General features: G+C 41.7%; 1 protein-coding gene across 2 annotated transcripts in view; it reads right to left on the reverse strand.

The window, feature by feature from the left end:
- Csmd1 (CUB and Sushi multiple domains 1) overlaps positions 1 to 18,228 on the reverse strand; it is a 1,402,422-nt gene that overhangs the window by 396,151 nt on the left and 988,043 nt on the right. For both annotated transcript variants that reach the window (XM_075986282.1, XM_075986281.1), the window contains exon 8: positions 10,853 to 10,940. In XM_075986282.1, coding sequence (XP_075842397.1) covers positions 10,853 to 10,940 — 88 coding nt within the window. The remainder of the gene's footprint in view (positions 1 to 10,852; positions 10,941 to 18,228) is intronic.

Consider the following 18,228-nt stretch of genomic DNA (forward strand, 5'->3'; position numbering starts at 1 on the left):
GGACAGCAGCTGTGAGCCGTATGTGGGATGATGTTCTTTGTTTTAGGGGTACAGAGTCTCGATTTGGCAAGAGAAAGCGGGTTCTGACAAGCGTGCTCGTGAGGGCTGTGCAGGACGGGGAATGAGTTTAATGGCACCCTTGAAAAGAAAATGGTCAGCATTATATTTACCACAATGTGAAACGTTCAAAATCCCTAGTTCCCACTTCTCCAATTAGACTGTGACAGTTGGCAGTGGGATTGTGTCTAACAGCAAGGATCAGAAGGATCAGAATAAGTCAGGCCCTTTTCTGTGAAGCACACACCAGTGACCACTCAGTTTGCCAGTCTCCTTCTCAACTTCTGGCAGAGGAATAGAGGAAATCAGAATAAATAACCAGAGATGCTAAAAGGTTTTAAGAGAAAACTGAGGAGAAGGGAGAGTGGCCCCAACCAAACCCACTGAATGGTGGTGATGTAAGAGTCTGAGCTCTTATACTGTAAGGTCAGTTTTTCTTCTAGGGGTCCTAGAACCTGGTGTCACATGATTCCTCTCGCCCCAAAGGTCATTGGGGTTCCTCAATAGCATCGTGCAAGTTTTACAGACTCTTCTTTTTATATAGACTATGGAAGAACAGCTAAGAATTAGAGCCCCAGCTGAGCAGAGACGTGATATTGTTTTCTGTTTCCCCTCATTTTTTACGTGATGAACCAAGACACAGAGACAGAAACCACTGTGCACTTCATTCACGTTGTCCGCAGACTGTGTTTTCCAGCAATATTGATGAAATTAGATGTTTAGCTCATCAGCTCTCCTTTGCATTTCAAAGCTAACAGATTAATGCCAGCTTAAATAATGGTCTACTACCCTCTCCACAAAACTAACGCACTTTTACAAACACCTAAAGGCGGAGAACATCAGAAGCTCCTCAGCGAAGCAGCCTTTGACAGAGGAACGACCTCAGAATTACTCTCAATGCGCCCTTTGTTAGAGACACAACAAGGTTTCCCAGGGCGAGGAGGACAACACAGCAGTGGTACCTTTCTAAGTGTCACTCTTCGGAGGAACAGTAATCTTCCTGCAAAGGCTTTCCCCAGGCTTGTTTAGTTTCTTAGCAACTGCAACTTTCCGGAAAGCTACATGCTTGTCTACCAGGGAGGCCATAGAAATGTGTTGTATCCTTCAATTATCCTCTAATCCCAAAGACATTTTGGAGCAGAGACGGGGCATTCTTGTTGCAGACTCAAAAGCAGATTTTAAGGTCTGCAGACAACTCTGCCGACCTGTTCTATTTGCACAGAGAATGGCGAGGCAGGCCCCACATCACTTCTTTTCTGTTGCTCTGGTTAAGTGAATGGCAAAGAAACCATTTGCTGACACAGACAGTGGCTGGAACAATAAGACAACACTTGAGTTTTGAAAAACAGGGACAGCTGCATTGACTGAGTTCTACTTCCATATGCCATGTGAACATGGATGAAAGAACAGGAGGCAGAGTTTTTCCATGCAGAGCCCAGTTTTGAGATGAACCATCCTAAGCCTTTCTGAGTTTTATTAAACTTTGAATATGGTCTTAATTCTACCCTGTAAGAGGCCTCTTTTACTAGTAAGCTTTTTTTTTCAATTGATAAAGATAATGGAAAAGCAGACTAAACTATCAATGCCCCTTAATGATAAAACAGCATCAACTTTCCCTCTCTTGTTAACTAAGAGGAATGATTGTTTATGCAAATGATCTTCAGGTAACGCAGGTGCAGAGGCCCATCTCTGAGTACACACGCAGGAGCTCTCTCATACAGAATAAAGATTGTCCTGAAAAATCACCCATGGATCAAAGTCTGCAGCGCCTGCCGACATTCATTACCGCCTCACCATATGTAAATATGTAACTAATTTAAAAGGGAAAATGGAAGACTTAATAAGTCATTACTAAATGTTCGCTGTGAGCCCCACGCTGGGTTCCACGCTGAGACAGCAATGACAAATGACAAAGCTGTCCTCTTTATGAGGGTACACCCGCATTAGGGGAGAGAAACCTGTCCCATGCTAGTTAAAATTGGAAACGAAAGCACCTGTGTGCTTGCCAATGATGGCCAGTGCTGGGATGGACCTGGGAAGTGCATAAGAGGTAAAGAAGGACAGGGGGTCATCCTTAGGTGGCCAAGCAGGACAGGGCGCCCGAATGGCAGCAAAGATACAGGGTCAATATGAAGCCTTAGCTCTGTTGGGAGGATAGAGAGAGAACAGTCATTGGAAAGCAGAGGCACTGAAGGGACCATCAGGATTATGTGGCACGGGAAGATTTGCCTGTGCATTCTGCTCCTATCTGATAATTACAACTGAATTTCCCCTTATGAGGAGTTAAAAGTGGGAAGACATAAAAAGCATCAATAGATAAGAAACTATGAGCAATAATAAAATTATGCCTGTTATACAGAGCCAAGGCCTTAAAGTGGGCTCAGGGATTTATGCCTATAATCCCAACACTAAACTGGGCAAAGGGAACTGGGCACAGGGGCACATGCCTGCAATCCCAGCACTGTGGTGCTGAAGTAGAAGGATGCCTATGATTAAAGGCCAGCCAGATATACAACAAGGCCATTGCAAAAAACAAACAAAACAAAAACTAAGTTCTGTTTTTGTCTCTCCAGGATTCAGTTCATGGAGAGAGAAGATAATGTCTCACAGGACATCCAAACAGTAAGACCGCAGGGACTTTGGCTCATAGCCAGGAGACAAGTCTCTCATCCTCCATCCCTTGAAAATAATTCTGTGAAAGATTTAGTGGGAAGTCGATGCTCATTTAAAGAATGCTGAGCTTGTCCCTGTCTGAGAGACTCCGCGGGTTCTTTAAAGAGGTGCAGAGGGAACAGACTCTCCTGGCGATGCTGGAGTTACTCTAAACACCATTACTAGCCTGACACATGGAAAGGAAGACAGCCTTCTGTGGTCACAGACTGAGCAACATCTCATCAAGAGAGGGGCTAACCCATTTCTCATTCTCCCAGATCATGTCAGTTCTCCTTCCTGTGCCTCCGTCTGATAGCAAGAGATCCCATCTGCCATCAGCAACTTCATAAAGAACAGTCACAAAATGAAGAATCAAATGGGGTTAAAATAGTGCTTCTCTATCAGGACAGAAATTGTTAGCATGTCTACATGTTCACACCAGTTCTCAATCAAATAGTTCACCTTGGGGTCATAACTTCACTGTCAATCTCCAAACTTCTTTTCTAGTGTAGGTCATTTTTTTTTTTTCCTAAAGCAGTCATTAATCCATTTCCTGACCAGCAGTGGCTAACTTAATTGGCTTAACACAGTACTAATGAGGCTGTGATCACATATCCCTAGGGACAGGCTTGTTAGCTTCAGCTTAATCCAATTCAACAGAAAATAAAAGTGTCTACCATGACTTGGGCACAGCAATAAGAGATAAAATCAATAAGGCCTGTCCCCTTCCCTTTGGGACCTCATGATTTAACAAGACTATAGGAACAGAAAGAAGTGTTATAGGCATGCCCACACTGGGAAGGCTGCTGTGTAGGCTGCAGGAAGGCAGGGCGAGAACACTTGGCAGCATGGAGGTGCTACCTGAGTAGCGAGGAAGGCCAGGTCCTCTATGAGATGCATTCCATTTGACAAAATGAAAAGCCATCCTAGAAAAAGCCTAGTAGGATTCTGAAATTTTGTTACTCTTAGATTCTTGTGTGTCTCCACACAATAGGGGCAGGAAGCCCTGGCTCGGGTGGCAGGCACAACTGTGTGTGATTTCAGTACTCCCTCTCTTCCATTACTGTCGCTTGGGATACGGGGCTGAAGGTGTGACCTCCTTCCTATATGGCTGCTTTGTGAAGCTCACACCCTGTGGGACCAGTGGCCCATTAAGGTCACTATGAAAAAGGAAACATAGTCACTGTAGTCATCCTTGTTTAGAATGAGTCAAAGTCAATAGAGGCTCGCTGTCATTGAGATCCTAGATAAAACATGACCTTGCAGAACAATGCTTAAAGTTTAAAGAGTTTATCTGTGAGGGCAGGGGCTGAACTATAGTGGTAGGGCACCTTGCCTGCCTGAAGTCTAAGGTATCGATCAATCTCTTCCAAAATTGAAAAAGAAGAAAAAGAAAATCATGCACAGAAAGACAAAGTGCAGTAACGGGCACTTGGGAAGCTGAGGCAGGAGAATGACTACAAGTTCAAGGCCAACCCAAGCTTTACACTGAGGTTCTGACCCAAAAGCAATATGGCAAAAATCAGGGATTACCCTAACAGTTGTATATGAACTTGGTTTATTCTGAAAGAACCTGTTCGTTGAGCCAGCATAGGTAGCTCACACACACCCCAGTACTCTAGAGCTGGGGCAGGGAAGTTGTGAGTTTGAGGCTAGCTTGGGCTTAATGTCAAGACCAGTCTCACAGCAAAAAAGACAAACAAACAAAAACAAAAAAATAAATAAACTATAAACAAACAAACAACTAATAGCAATAGCACCCAGGGGCTAAGGATATGGCCCTGGTAGAGTGATTGCCTAACAGAAGCAGAGTTCTAAGTTCTAAACCAGCCCTGGGGAAAATAGTGGAGCTGGCTGGTGTACCATGGGTAGAGTCCTTGCATAGAAGGTATGAAAGCCCATGTCAAATTCCCATCATTGAAATTGTTTTTAAGTGAAGATAATTGCACTTGTGTATAAAGGAGCTGTGTTGGCCTCAGGATCGGAAGTAGACAGACAACAGAGACCTGGATCACTCCCCAACACAGCACCTTCTTTCCCATGTTGGCACCCAAGTTTTCATCAGTCTTCCTCATAATTCCTTGGTTTTAATGAACGTACTTTGTCTTTTAGACAGTGGTCAATGCTAACAAATACTTTGGAAATATTCCTCCCACGAATTTAATTCAAACAGGAAGACTTTATGCTAGGCCCCATTAACTTTGAATAATTTACTGATAATCCTGGAATTAATATTTAGATTGCCTTAAGAAAACTACAAAGGTTTCCAAAGAAACAATAATAATTCAAACAAAAGGAGATGGCAGATAGTTTTATCAACTTAATAAAGCAAGCCCTCTTTAAACAAAAAGCAGCCCTAAATTCCGTGTAATTATAGTGCTGACTACCATTGTGTCCCGCTCACCCTGACCACATCAGGCATTCATCTGGATTATATAACAGTCATTAGTATCGATTATAAGAATTTAGAAAGAACTGAACTGATTTCCACTAAAAGTCGTGCTAAAACTATGAAATAATAAAAAAAAATACCACTTTCTCTGTTGTAAACACCAGCAGTCTGGCAAACCTCTGGACTAGCTGCCTCTGCACCTCACTTTATCCATGACTCAGGGCATCCTTTCTGGGCCAGGGTGCATCAGTTTGTGTCTGAACACACCTGCGTTCTTCATTCCCATAAACAGACAGCAAGTATCATCAATACATACAGGTCGTGTGCATCTGAGGTCATTGGTCACTGTACAATGACCACTACTGGTACAGATGACCTTCCATTCAACTCTACCCAACCTTCCTTACAAAGGCACACACCTCTGAATAGCGTCTTTTCAGTCGTGGGCTGAAGAGACCCAGCTTGTGCGCCGAGGCATCTCTTTTCATGGTGTGACCCATTGATCCTCAGATAAAGACCCTTACAGAGGATCTGTTGAATCAAAGTTCTTGGAAATCGACATAAAGGCTGAACAGGGTCTTCCCATTGTGTCGCCAGATGGTGAAGGCAGCAGTCCAGCAAGGACAGTGCATCTTACACAGAAAGGGCCAAGGCCACCTCAGAAAGTCCCCGCTAAAGTAAGAATGGGTTTGGATTTTACGGTATATATCTTTTGAACCCACAGAGCCTCTCCAGTGAAGATTGAGATCTCAGGGATGTCAGTCACGAGAACAAAGGACATACGTGATTGACATCCCAGGCAATGGCTGATTGCCTCGCTATTGAGTGCCTATTTATCTGGGTGACTGACAAACTGCGATTGATAAGATTATACTTTCCCTGAGAAATTTTCATTAAGATGTATCTTTAACTTCAAAAAATCATTATATTTGTTGCCAATGACAAAGTAAAGTTCTCTAACAAAATTTGAGAAAATCTGAAGCCCTATCTACTACCATTAGTTTGACAGATTCCCAGGGCTTGAAGATGTTTCCAATGAGACACTTCAGTAGTAATGAGTGTGATTTCACAGTAGGAAAGGTTGATGAAAACTGGAAGTAGAGGGTAGGGCTGGTGGGTGATACAGAGCTATGTGGGAGTGCACAACCCTTTTACTCCTAGGACTGGGAACAACATGTTTTCATAGGAAAAAATACATTCTTAATACATTCTTTTCAAGGTAACTTGGAAGAAATGCTTAATAGGAACTCATATATTCTCAGCAATAACGTGGTATCAATAAATTTACAAATGTGTACCAATGAGTGTTTGGCTGTCGCACATGATCCAGAGGGCAAGTTACATACACACTATGTTGGGCAGCATAAAGAACCATAACAGGGAAGGGTGAAGAAGAAGGACCTTAGGTCATTGGCCTTCTCAACTCTAAGAAATGAATGAGACAAGAAAACAACAGTCAGAGCCCATGGTTCCAAGCATGGGGACAAACAAATAAGAAGATTCAATGAACACATGCTGGCCCAATCTACAGAACTGCAGCTAAAGAAAGAGAAAACTCAGTGAAAGGAGTTGTCATCTTAGAGGATCAATAACGCCACTCATCAAATCAATGAACACAGAAAATGTGAGTACAAGGAAACTGAGCTGTGACGTCACTATTGATTTAAAAGATTCAGAAATGGAATCAACCCAGGTACCCGTTCCCCAAAGAACAGATGAATGTAAATGTGGTACAGGGGCTGGAAAGATGGCTCCGCAGTAAGAGCACCAGCTGCTCTTGCAGAGCTCATGGGTTTCCAGCTCCCAGCATCCACATGGTCACTCACACCCATCTGTGACTCCAGTCCCAGGGGATCTGACACTGTCCTTCTGACTTCTGAGGGCGGTGGACAGGCACATGGTACAAATACATACATGCAATCAAAATGTTCATATATGTAAGATAAAATATGCGTAAGTCCAAAGTTTTAAATATGGTGTAGATAACCCAGACTCAGAAGGAAAAATCTGCATGTTCTCTTGCCTGTGTGTGTGTGTGTGTGTGTAGTTGTAATATTAGAAAGGGGACCACAAAGGGAGAAAAAGAGGTGTCCAGAAAAAATGGTAGTAACATAACACCTGCAACATGACAACATAATTCGTGTGAGAGGAAGGTACAAAGATATTGAAGTAGATACAGAGAAAGACAGGAGACTCAGCACAAAATGGAATATGACTGAAAACCCAACAATGAAGTCCAGTATGTAATATGCTAATTACAAATAAGATTACTTATAGAAATGCTAATCAGACACATTATAAAAATTTAAGGTAAATGTGTAGAAAGCCCCATGGAAAGTTTTGTGTTGGTAAGTTTGCCACCTTGAAGGAAAATAAAATCCTCTGAAAGATTTAAACTATAATCAAGTAACAAAAGAAGTTACTTCATGTGCAAATAAAGGAGATTTTTGAGTCAGTAACTGAAGACTTTTCATGAGAAAACCCCTCTCCTGGTGGCTTCATCAGTAAATCGTGTCAGCATTTAAGCAGAAGCCATTGCCAACTGTGCAGAAACTGTTCTAGAATATTCTAGAGGAAAGATGCAGTGGCATTTCAATTTTATTCAGATAAAATAAAGACTGCCTGAAGATCTAAGAGTAACAGTCCCACTGGTCAATAGACAAGTTGGCAGCCTTTAATCCCAGGAACCACAGTAATACACACCTTTAGTTGCCATAGAATCAGATGGTGCATACTTTTAATCCCAATCCTAGAGAGGAATATAAGACAGAAGGAAACAGCTCTCAAAACACAGTCTCATTCTGAGATTCCTGGAAGCAGAATTGCCATTTCAGACTGAGGTCAAGGTAAGAGCCAGTGGCTGGCTGCTTTGCTTTTCAGATCTTCAGGTTGACCCCAATTTCTGTCTCTGGAGCTTTTATTAATCATGTTTCAGAAGGATTTCCCAATTTTTATAAGATAAGCATTGCTGTGACGGTGAAACCAGACAAAGTCCTTATAAGATTATATATCATGAAACCATATGTAAGATACCTGTAAACTTCTGGCAAGTGAAATCTAATGGTATGGAAGCAAAATGATGTCAGGTGGTGCCACCACCTACAAGATGCTTGTCTGGCATGTGCGAGACCCTTTTCCCTCCACAGCACCAAAAGAAGACAGGATACTTTAAGAATCTAACACCTCTTGACCATAGTAATTTCATCATTGAATCTGAGACTGATACAAGGCATTCTACTAACAATTTAGGGAGGTAAGCTAAGATCACCTCTGTAGCTAAAGAAAAGAGTTTTCACTGAATCTTATATCCATGCATTTAAAAAAAATCCAAACAAATACAAAATAGATCACTACATCCTTGACCCAATAAAGGTCACCATGGAAAATGTAGAGCTGAAATCATACTCAGGACCAAAATCAGAACTCCCTCATCCTCGGCTTAAGAATAAAGAAGCCACTGATAGTACCCATTTCCAATGAACCTTGTAATAAGGTTCCAGGCTGCTCATTCAGGGAGGCAAACAAATACACAATTGGAAAACAAAGGTTTCATCTTTTCTCCTTGAAGAATCTTCTAGCAATAAAGTCCCATGAAAGCTCAGATTAAATCAAAACCCTCTTTATATTTCCTTTCCAGCCATCTCCAAGGGGCTATAGTTTTGGTTGTTGCATGCTAGGAGAAATGCCTGGACAACCCAGAAGCTGACGCACTTAAACAGAAGACCGTGGTGTCTTCTAAAGCAGATTCTGTCTTCCTTCTCTTACTGCCCCAGCATACATACTGGCTTCCTGCTGCCCCATCTTCGGCAATTAATATTGCAATATAAAACAGTCCAACTTTAAAATCTGAACACTTTAATAGTTCAATGTCTCTTTAAAAAAATCCAGACTCTTAAATATGTCCCTTCTGTAAGTAATTATGATAATGATATTAATTTACATACTTCCTTTGTCTAAGACAGAAGAACTGGGTCATAGTTACAGTCTGATCAAACAAAACTGAACCCAACAGTATATAGGGCCCAATGTGAAGCATCTTGGACTCAATGATGGTCACCTGGGCTCCAGAAAGCCTGGGTCAGCTTGTTGCTCTCCATCTCTGTCTTGCACAACAGACACAGCTCGTTATACAAGCTCAGGTTGACTCCACTCTAAACTTTATCTTTGGGGTTGTCTCATGACTCAGACATCTCTCCTTTGCTGGGGGTCTCTATTGAAATGGCGCCTTTATCAGTGGCCATCCTGGCCTCTACTGAGAGCGGCGCTGACCCTGCCACATAGTGACAAGTCCCAGCTACACACTATGTCCTCTTTATGCCTTTAAAAAAGTACCATATGGGAAATATTATCTACCAAATTGCTGCCTCATGCCCCTCTGGACCACAGCTTCTTTCTGCTGACCGTGAAATACTAGTAAGAAGCCTTTGCCTTAATGATGCTGGTATCTTACTATTCACAGATGATTCTTCTGCCTCTACTGGCAAGTGCCTATAGTCCCAGTGAAGCACGGGTTCCCCTCCACAGATTGTTAACACAAGACAGCACACGGACAGCCCTGACAGAGTCTTTGCTTCCCTCTGAAGCTTCACAAGCTAGGCCTCAATCATCTGTGTTTCCCTGAATATCCTGAGCTTCCACGGTAGCTCCTTAAGCTCTGATCACTCAATGTCACTGGAAGGTGGTTTATGTTAGGTGAATCATAGGGTGGACCAGGGATGGGATCTAAATGGCTTCCTAGGGAAAGAGCGTTATAGGAAAAGATGACAGAGAAGGTGGGGGTAAGAGAGACAGGCATCCTCATTTAATAAGGCTCCCAATTTCACCTTCAACAGCCTGCCCCACTTTGGGGCTTCGTCAGATGTGGCTCTTTGACGTTAGATTTCCCAGACTACGACATGAAATAAGTCTTTCCTTAAAACTCACCCAGTCTACAACACTGTGCTGCTAGTGCCAGAAATTCGATCACCTTTGTGGCAGTCATCCCACAGACAAGCATCCTGTTCCCCATCCCCTTTAATGGCACGGTTGCTGTGGCAGGCCTACCGAACATCCATTGACTTCCCTCCACGTGGCTAACATAGCTTTCAGCCTGTGTTAGGAGGCTTAATTCTGTCTGTCTCTCAAACAAATGGGCAGATTATAGGAAGGAACTCCTTTCCTGTGTCCTTCACTCTTGATTTTCTTCAGATTACTCGTTTACCAGCCCTTCGCATAAGGTGACAAACGTTAGGTTTCTAAGAGACAGGAAGAAATGCAAAGCCCTGGAGTGCTTGTAATCACAGCTGCTTCATGGTCCAGCGACTGGAGAGGGGTCTCCAGCTCATCTTAATCCTAAAATGCTGGGCAGCATCTTGGAGTAAATGGCTGAGGGCCAGTAAACGCTTATTTGAGGTGATAATCATGGGGCTACAATAGTTTTTGTGATCTTTTAAAGATTAGACTATCAAGTGACACATATTATATATATATTTGAAATATATATGTATACGTATATACGTATATGAAGACAAATTTTTTCGTAAACTCTGTGAGTCAAAATTTTAGCCTCACTCAATTTACATTATTAACATCAGGGTACCTGGAAATTATAGAAATTATCACCATATTATATCTAGAGTTCTGCAAATACTGCAGATTCTTAATCAATGACAAGTTATGTCTTTTCGTCAATAAGACGAATGAGATAAAAATGACAGGCTAGGCATGTGTTACAAGATAACTCATTTTCCAAGCCATTATTTTGTTTCCTACCTGAAGTCAGAACCTGCTCTTCTGCCGTTGTCTGGAATTCCAGGATCTGGACACATGTCAGAGACCAGAGACACGCCTCCCTGGGTCACTACAACAGAGAGAAAGGTTGTCAGCAGGTAGCGCAGCAATTGAGGAAACACTCAGGAAATGTATGCAAGGCACAATTCAGAGCTTCAAGGATCACGATTCAACGTGTACTCTCTTGTACTGAAGCCGGCTCAGCTGCATTAAAGTGAATCTTTGCTCTTGAAAATCAAAGGCAACTTTGCCCACAAAAAGACGGTGACATCCTTTGGTTTAGTTCTTTTTTTCCTGTTGAAGAGGTGAAAGTTTAATTAGAAGCTCATTTGCTTTCAACGATTGCTCTTGTATTGGTCCAGTTTATAGGACTAGGGAAAAGGCCCGTGCCTATGAATAAGAGAGCTCCGTCTACTCCCCATGGATAACAGTGCAGCTGATAATCATCAAGATCTTTATGAACATGTAGTCTAATAAACTGATACAAGTTTAAATGTTGAACATACTTTACATTGAACCGACATGGAGTGATCCCCTTTGCACAGCTGTATAGTTTCCTCTGTGAGCTTCCCAAGCCTCCTGCTGGGTTTCCAACACCACAGAATAGTCTGTAAGGACCCTGTGCCACTGGATGGAGTGGATGGCACTCTGACATCCTCCGCACCCTACATTAACTGTTTCATCCAACCATGGACATTTCTTTTTTCTTTATCAGAAATGTGTATAACGAAAGGCTCGTGATGCAATTCAGCTTAGTGAGATGTTGTGGCACGCCCGTGGGAGTGCTTCTGAGAGAGATCTCTGTGAGACAGCAGAGCCTATCTGTTCTGTCCTCTGGATGTCACCAAGCCTAGGCTTTGGTGTCATCCATGACTGCAGCGCAGGGTAGAAGCAAAAAGAATGTATAGACAAAGCCCAGGGGAAGACAGTGCAAATGCAGGATCCCTTCTTGGTAGAGGAGTTGAGAAGCACACACAGAAACAGCCAGGGGGCAAGAACTGCTACACTGTGAATCTATCCCCCCATAAAGATGCTACACTGTGAATCTATCCCCCCACAAAGATGCTACACTGTGAATCTATCCCCCCATAAAGAGACAGAATTTCAGGTATTTTCAGACAAACTAGAGGCAAAGTAGTTCATTTTAAATGGATTCTTTCTGAGTTGAAATTAAAGGACCTTAGATATGACTTCAAACCATTGAAAATGAATTTGCCCTAAAAGTAAACACATAGAAAAATATAACTGAAAAAAAATAGACACATATATTTATGTGTGTACATATAAATATTGATGAAAAGTAGAATCGTTATTTTGATTTGTAACTTCACTTTTTATTTTCTATATTATGTAAAAGACAATACATGGAATAATTATAAATTTATATTGTTGGATATTAATTTATAAAGATACAATTTGTGAAATCAATGACTTGCTCTCAGGGTTTGAACTGTAAGGAGCAAAATTTTGTATATAAGTAATTCTAAATTGGTATTGATTGCATAGTTTGGGGTGTTGTATGTAATTCTTAGGTAACTACAAAGGAAATAGCTAGAATATTCATATAAGAAGTGAATTAAACCTTGTCAGCATAAAATAACAAAAACTAAACAGAAATTAAGAGAAAATGGAGGAAAGAAGAAAAACAGAAATCAGATAGTAAAGCTGGTGTCCTCCTTGAAAAGGTTGATTTAATCATAAGTGGATCCCATATCCACATAGAGGCTCAATGAACCCCACCCAACTAGGGATTGAAACCACAAACCCTAGTCCTTCAAGGTCCAGCTGTATTTGGAGATAAGTAATATGAAGTGTTGCTTCAGTTAAATCCTAATACAATAGGTAGAGTTGGACACAGGGTGCACGTGAGGCCATGATCACACACTGACGCCTATGGGGAGAGTCAGGAAGACTGCCATCAACGGCCATGGAGATGTAGCCTCAATGAAAAACAGATCTGCTGACTCCCACACTCCTGATCTGGAGAGCCACGGAAACACATTTTTATGCTGCCTAAGCAAGAAGAGCCCACAATATGGTGCCACAGTACGGTGCCCCAATGGTCCTCAACAATCAATGCTCTTGCTACACAAAGATGGGAGGGCAAAAAGAGTTAAACAATAAAGAAAAATAATTAGCAAAACCCACTGAACTCTGCTCGCTAGAGGCTGAGCTTTCATCTAAGGACACAGTGAACTTGCCAAAGAAAAGAAGTTCCAATTCACAAGAATAACAGAAGCTGTGTGGTGCTGTGGGCAGGGAGGAGGCCGGTTTGTTGCTAAGGGTTTGGAAGCTTGAGTGAGTAAGATAGAAACATTAAAAAAATGGATTACAGATGATTACAGATGATTTAGAGTGTGAATATAGTTCATGCCAAGAACTGTGTATTTAAAATGTCTAAAACTAGTAGAATGTATTTTACACATACATACATACACACACACACACACACACACATATATATACACTGTCTACATATGATATAGCATATGTAGATATAATGGTAGCTATATATATATATATATATATATATATATTCATGCATACAGATAGAAACAGCCATGGATATAATACACACACATGTATATGTATGTATATATATCCATCCATACATATACAGATGTATATGTATACATCCATAGGTATAAGGTAGTTTAGATGGAAATATGATATTGCCCATAATTCTGAAACATCTGGTTTCCTCCAGCCTATGGTTTTACTGAGTATCCTTTGCATATTAGCCAGTACAAATGCCCCACTAGTTACTCCCTGAGACTATCTAATCCAACAGTCAGTGATTTCAAAGTTTGAGACCACATGATTCCCACCATATTTTGCCTCTAGCTCAGTCCTTCATACAGAGTAGCTCTGGCTCATCCCAGGATGACATAATCTCACTGGGAAAGGAAACCACAAAGTTTTGCCAGGAGCAGCTCACCCAGTCAGGATCTTGCCTCTCTGTCTGCAGTTCTCTAGTCTGTTGGGACCATAACACCAAAGAGCAGTTTTAAATGAGGAATGTCCCTCCTAGGCCCAAGTACTCAAACGGGATGCCCTCCATTGATGGCACTGATTGGGTGAGGTTCTGGAACCTTTAGAAGGTGGTACCTTGTTGGAGGAAGTACACCAATGGGGGCAGGCTTTGAGAGTGTGAGCCTCACCTCACTTCCAATTTACTCTCTCTGCTTTCCTTGTGTGGGTGAAGATGTGACCTCTCGGCCTCCTGCTCTGACTGCCTGCTGTCAAGCTACCTCCATCATAGACTTTCCCTCTGGAACAATAAGCCCAAACTGGCTTTCTTCCTAGGTCATCCTAGGTTACATGTTTTTATCACAGGAACAGAAAGTGACTTATAAGCTTCTCTGAAGGTACAGGGTATATACAGGAAAAACATGATTACACAGATAGGGGGGTAGAGTATAGACAATTGAAGCGGAGGCAGATGTTTGTTATGACAAGGTGACAGAATAAGTAGGGCATAAGCAGGGTGTGACCAAGCCAACAGTAAGAGCCACACACATTCTCTCCTCTTTAGAAGAGAGTGATGCCTCTCAAAACTGAAAAGAGGTGACAACGGTGACAAGGAGCTGTGGGGATAGTCTTGCTTCAAGCAGAGTCCCCAGAGCATCAGAGACACAGTTTCAAAAGGGAAAAATTAACCACACAAATACCACTTAAGTCTAATTATGTTCCAAGCCTCATGGGAGACATCCCACAGATGTCAATAAATATGTTAAATTCTAGTCAAAACAGTTAAAACTCAAAACTGAAAATACCAAAGAAGGACTCATTACACACATTTACTGCATCTTTTTTTAGAATAACAAAAAATATTTTACTAAAACATAAGATTTACAGAAGTTTCCAGACAAGCCTTACAAAATGGTCACAAGCTTTTTTTTTTCTTCTTCTTCTTCTGGGGGGATGGGGCAGAGAATCTACACTTGACAGCAAAGTCACAATGTTATTAGTGAGGGCTGTGATGTTTATTTAATGTTCTCATTTTGGTTCAGACAATCAAGCTTGTCCATCTACAGCATCTAAAGTTATACTTGGCTAGAGAGCATATGCTAAAAAACTGGTTAGCTGCATTTAACCACTGCAATTAGATCCCATATGAGGGGGAGGGAGAAAGGAAACCTTAAAATTAAAATAAAACTTTCCCCCTAAAAAATAAAATAAAAACACCCATACCCCTGGCAGCTAACCCTGACAACTACCTTCATTCACAGTGCTTTGTACTTAAACCATGATGGGGAAATGAATCCAAGCAGAGTCACTGCTTTTAAACACTTCACAACAACCCGGATGACACTTCTAAAAAGGTAGTTAAACTTGCAAGTGAGTGATTGGTTACAGATGAGAACAGTTGTACAAACTTTGACTGGATTTGGAATTTAAGACATAGAGATTATGTATTTGTGAGTTTGTATTTGGGGAAGCGTATATATGTGTGTAGGTGCCTGGGGCACCTTGTGAGCATTTGGGTGGACACTGGAGGGCAACCTTTGCTATTATCCTCCGTGACTCCTTAGGTGGTACTGCCTACATCACTCTTTCTCTCAGAGACTGAGTCTCTTCTCAGCCTGGAATTTGCTGGGTAGATTCTCTAAATGGCCAGTGAGCTAGTTTCATAAATCTGTCCTTACTGCCACTGAAATTACAAGCAAACACTATCCTCTCTATTTTTTTTAAATGTAGGTTCTGGGGATCAGACTTAGGTACTCTCCTTGTAAGGCAAACACTTCACTGATCTCCCAGCTTGCTGCATACATTTTAAATGTTTTTTCACGGCTTGTTAATGCAGAGAAAGTCATTAGCTGGATACAGAGCACTGAGAGGCATGCAGTGTGCAGCTGATACTTCTACATTAAGTGCCCTGCTCTTGTGAATGGCAGTTAAGATCAGCATTAAACTCAACTGGAACAAACCATGAAGTTAGAACAGGCACCCAGGGAAGGAGCCACTGAGGATGTTTTGATGACAAGAGAGGATGGAATCAAGCTAGTGGAGATATGGCTGATACTAGTAAAATAATAGATAATTAAGAATAACAATTATGACAGGGATGACTCAAAAGTCAACAGACGCAACTGTGAGAATCTCCAGGTACAAATTGCATACAGCTTGGCCTTTCCTCATAGAATTACTCCACAGGATTTTTGCATTAGAACCCATTTGACTGACACAAACTAATAAAATTGACCAAAAGCAATGGGAAGGAAAGAATTAATTTTGCTCAAACGTCCAGGGGCAGGCCATCACTGAGGCAAGTCAAGGCAGGAACTCAGGAACTCAGGACAGGAATCTGGAGGCAGGGCTCAGTGCTATACAATGTAGTGTTACCAAAGCCAAGAAATTCATTCTGCCAAGGAGTACAGGAAAGCCACTGTGGGTGCTGCTTCCTAACTTACTTGCTAGATCATCCTTTGCTAGTTTTTCATACAACCCAGAAGAATGGGCTGGGTGCTCCTATGTCAGTTGTCAATAAAAACAATTCCTCCACGCTCACGCATAGGCCAATGTGATCTAAATAATCCCTCAACAGAATAACGACTCTAGGTGATGCGATGCGGAGCTTAAAGCCAAAGGTAACTAGGACAACTCTGAATCTAAGTTCCACTGAGCACACAGCAGTGATGCGGGGCGGGGTGGGGGCTTTGAATGTTAAAGCACTTGGCAAACTAAAATGGAGCTATTCAAGAAAAAAAATGCTTTTGTTTTTCAATATTTGCATTTCTTTTATACAATTTTCTTTTACACATTTTATAAAAGTGATAAAATGGCACCGAGGGTGAAAAAGGGAAGTAGAATGGTGTCATCATCTTATTCCCAACCAAGGATGCTCCTGGGATTCCTTCTGGCCCTGTGCTTGCAATTTCCCTCCATTTAGAACCCCCAGTTCAAGGGAGATGATCACAAAGCACAACCCTCCCCTCCACGACCAGAGCTGGGTGACAAGCAAGGACTAAGTCTCCCCGTGGGGCATCCTTCCAAGTTCAAATTCCATTTATCATAGGACTAAATAATCCAGATTAGGAGACATCTTCACACTGTTTGTTTATGGTGAACTTTGCGTCTTATTATTATTGCCTGCTTTAAGCACTGACCCTTTTTTTAATGGCCTTCAGATATAAACTAATCATTTAAAACCTTCAGGGAGGTGACACAATCAAGAATGTCACACAAAATACATTCTGGCTCAGATTTCTTAGCCATTGTGCCCCCACTCCATCCCTGCCCTTTGGATGAGTGATTGCCTGTTCCTGGCTATGTGTCAGGGGGCACCATAGACCACGGACTTCTCAGTTTGAAATCAATAAGCATGCACATATATTCCTAAGGCATACAGAAGCCAACAGGGACAACACTAATGAATAAGGCCTGCCCCTTCTTTACAACTTTATGGGGTTTCATCTCAACAAAGGGATCTGATGCTGGGCTCCTCCTGACCCAACCCATGTGATGGTTTTGATGATGGTACAACTGTATCCCAATGACGTTCATTAGAGAACAGCACGGGATGAAGCCACAACACCTCAGAAGGCACTGGCTTCTCCTTTGTTCCTTGTAGAGTATCTGACACCTATGGCTGGAGTTGGTTTTTGTCCATCCGCATTCAACAATTGCTTGTTACAGCCATATAAATGAGTAAAGAGCTGTTGTCATTTGATGAAGAGTATTTATTAGTACTGGGCAGGTTGATGAAGGAGTTTATACAGAATTAAATGGCCATAAACCCAGTATGTTTCTGGTTTCATTAAGCATTTCTTATCAGCAGATCGCCAGAGATATTGAACTTGCTGTCTGTCATATGAGAGCCAAGGGCTGAGTTTTCCAAACACCTAAATTATGAAAATATGCTCCATCTAACCAAATATTTTGATGCAATGTTTATTAAGCACATTTTCCTAGTAAATACCTTTATATTAATTTTATATCTGAAAACTTCCCAAGTTCTCTTATCTGAAATTCTGCTGATAAGTGTTTCAAAAATCTGCTAGTTTACAGTGGTTTATAAATTTGAGCTGTATTTTAAATATTAATATGATTCCCTAACTCCGACTCTATTACTGAGAAGCACAAAAGAGAACAAATGAGTCCTGATGGCATAACAAAGAGAGAGACTCTCCAGCCCGCACTGGCTTCCTGCTCCTTCTCACATAACTGCCTCCCTGTTCTATTTGGCTGCCAGAGGCAGCGGCGCGCAGCCTACTTGATAAATACCGTCCTAGCAATTGTTACCCTTCCTGCTTCCAAATCACCCTGGCAGGAATTCCCAAAGAGGACATATTTTCCTTATGTATCTTCAGATTAAACCATGATGCTTCTTTACTGTTCGAAGGAGCTGAGAAAAT

Source organism: Microtus pennsylvanicus, chromosome 9 (genome assembly GCF_037038515.1).
Source record: "Microtus pennsylvanicus isolate mMicPen1 chromosome 9, mMicPen1.hap1, whole genome shotgun sequence".
Classification (NCBI taxonomy): Eukaryota; Metazoa; Chordata; class Mammalia; order Rodentia; family Cricetidae; genus Microtus; species Microtus pennsylvanicus.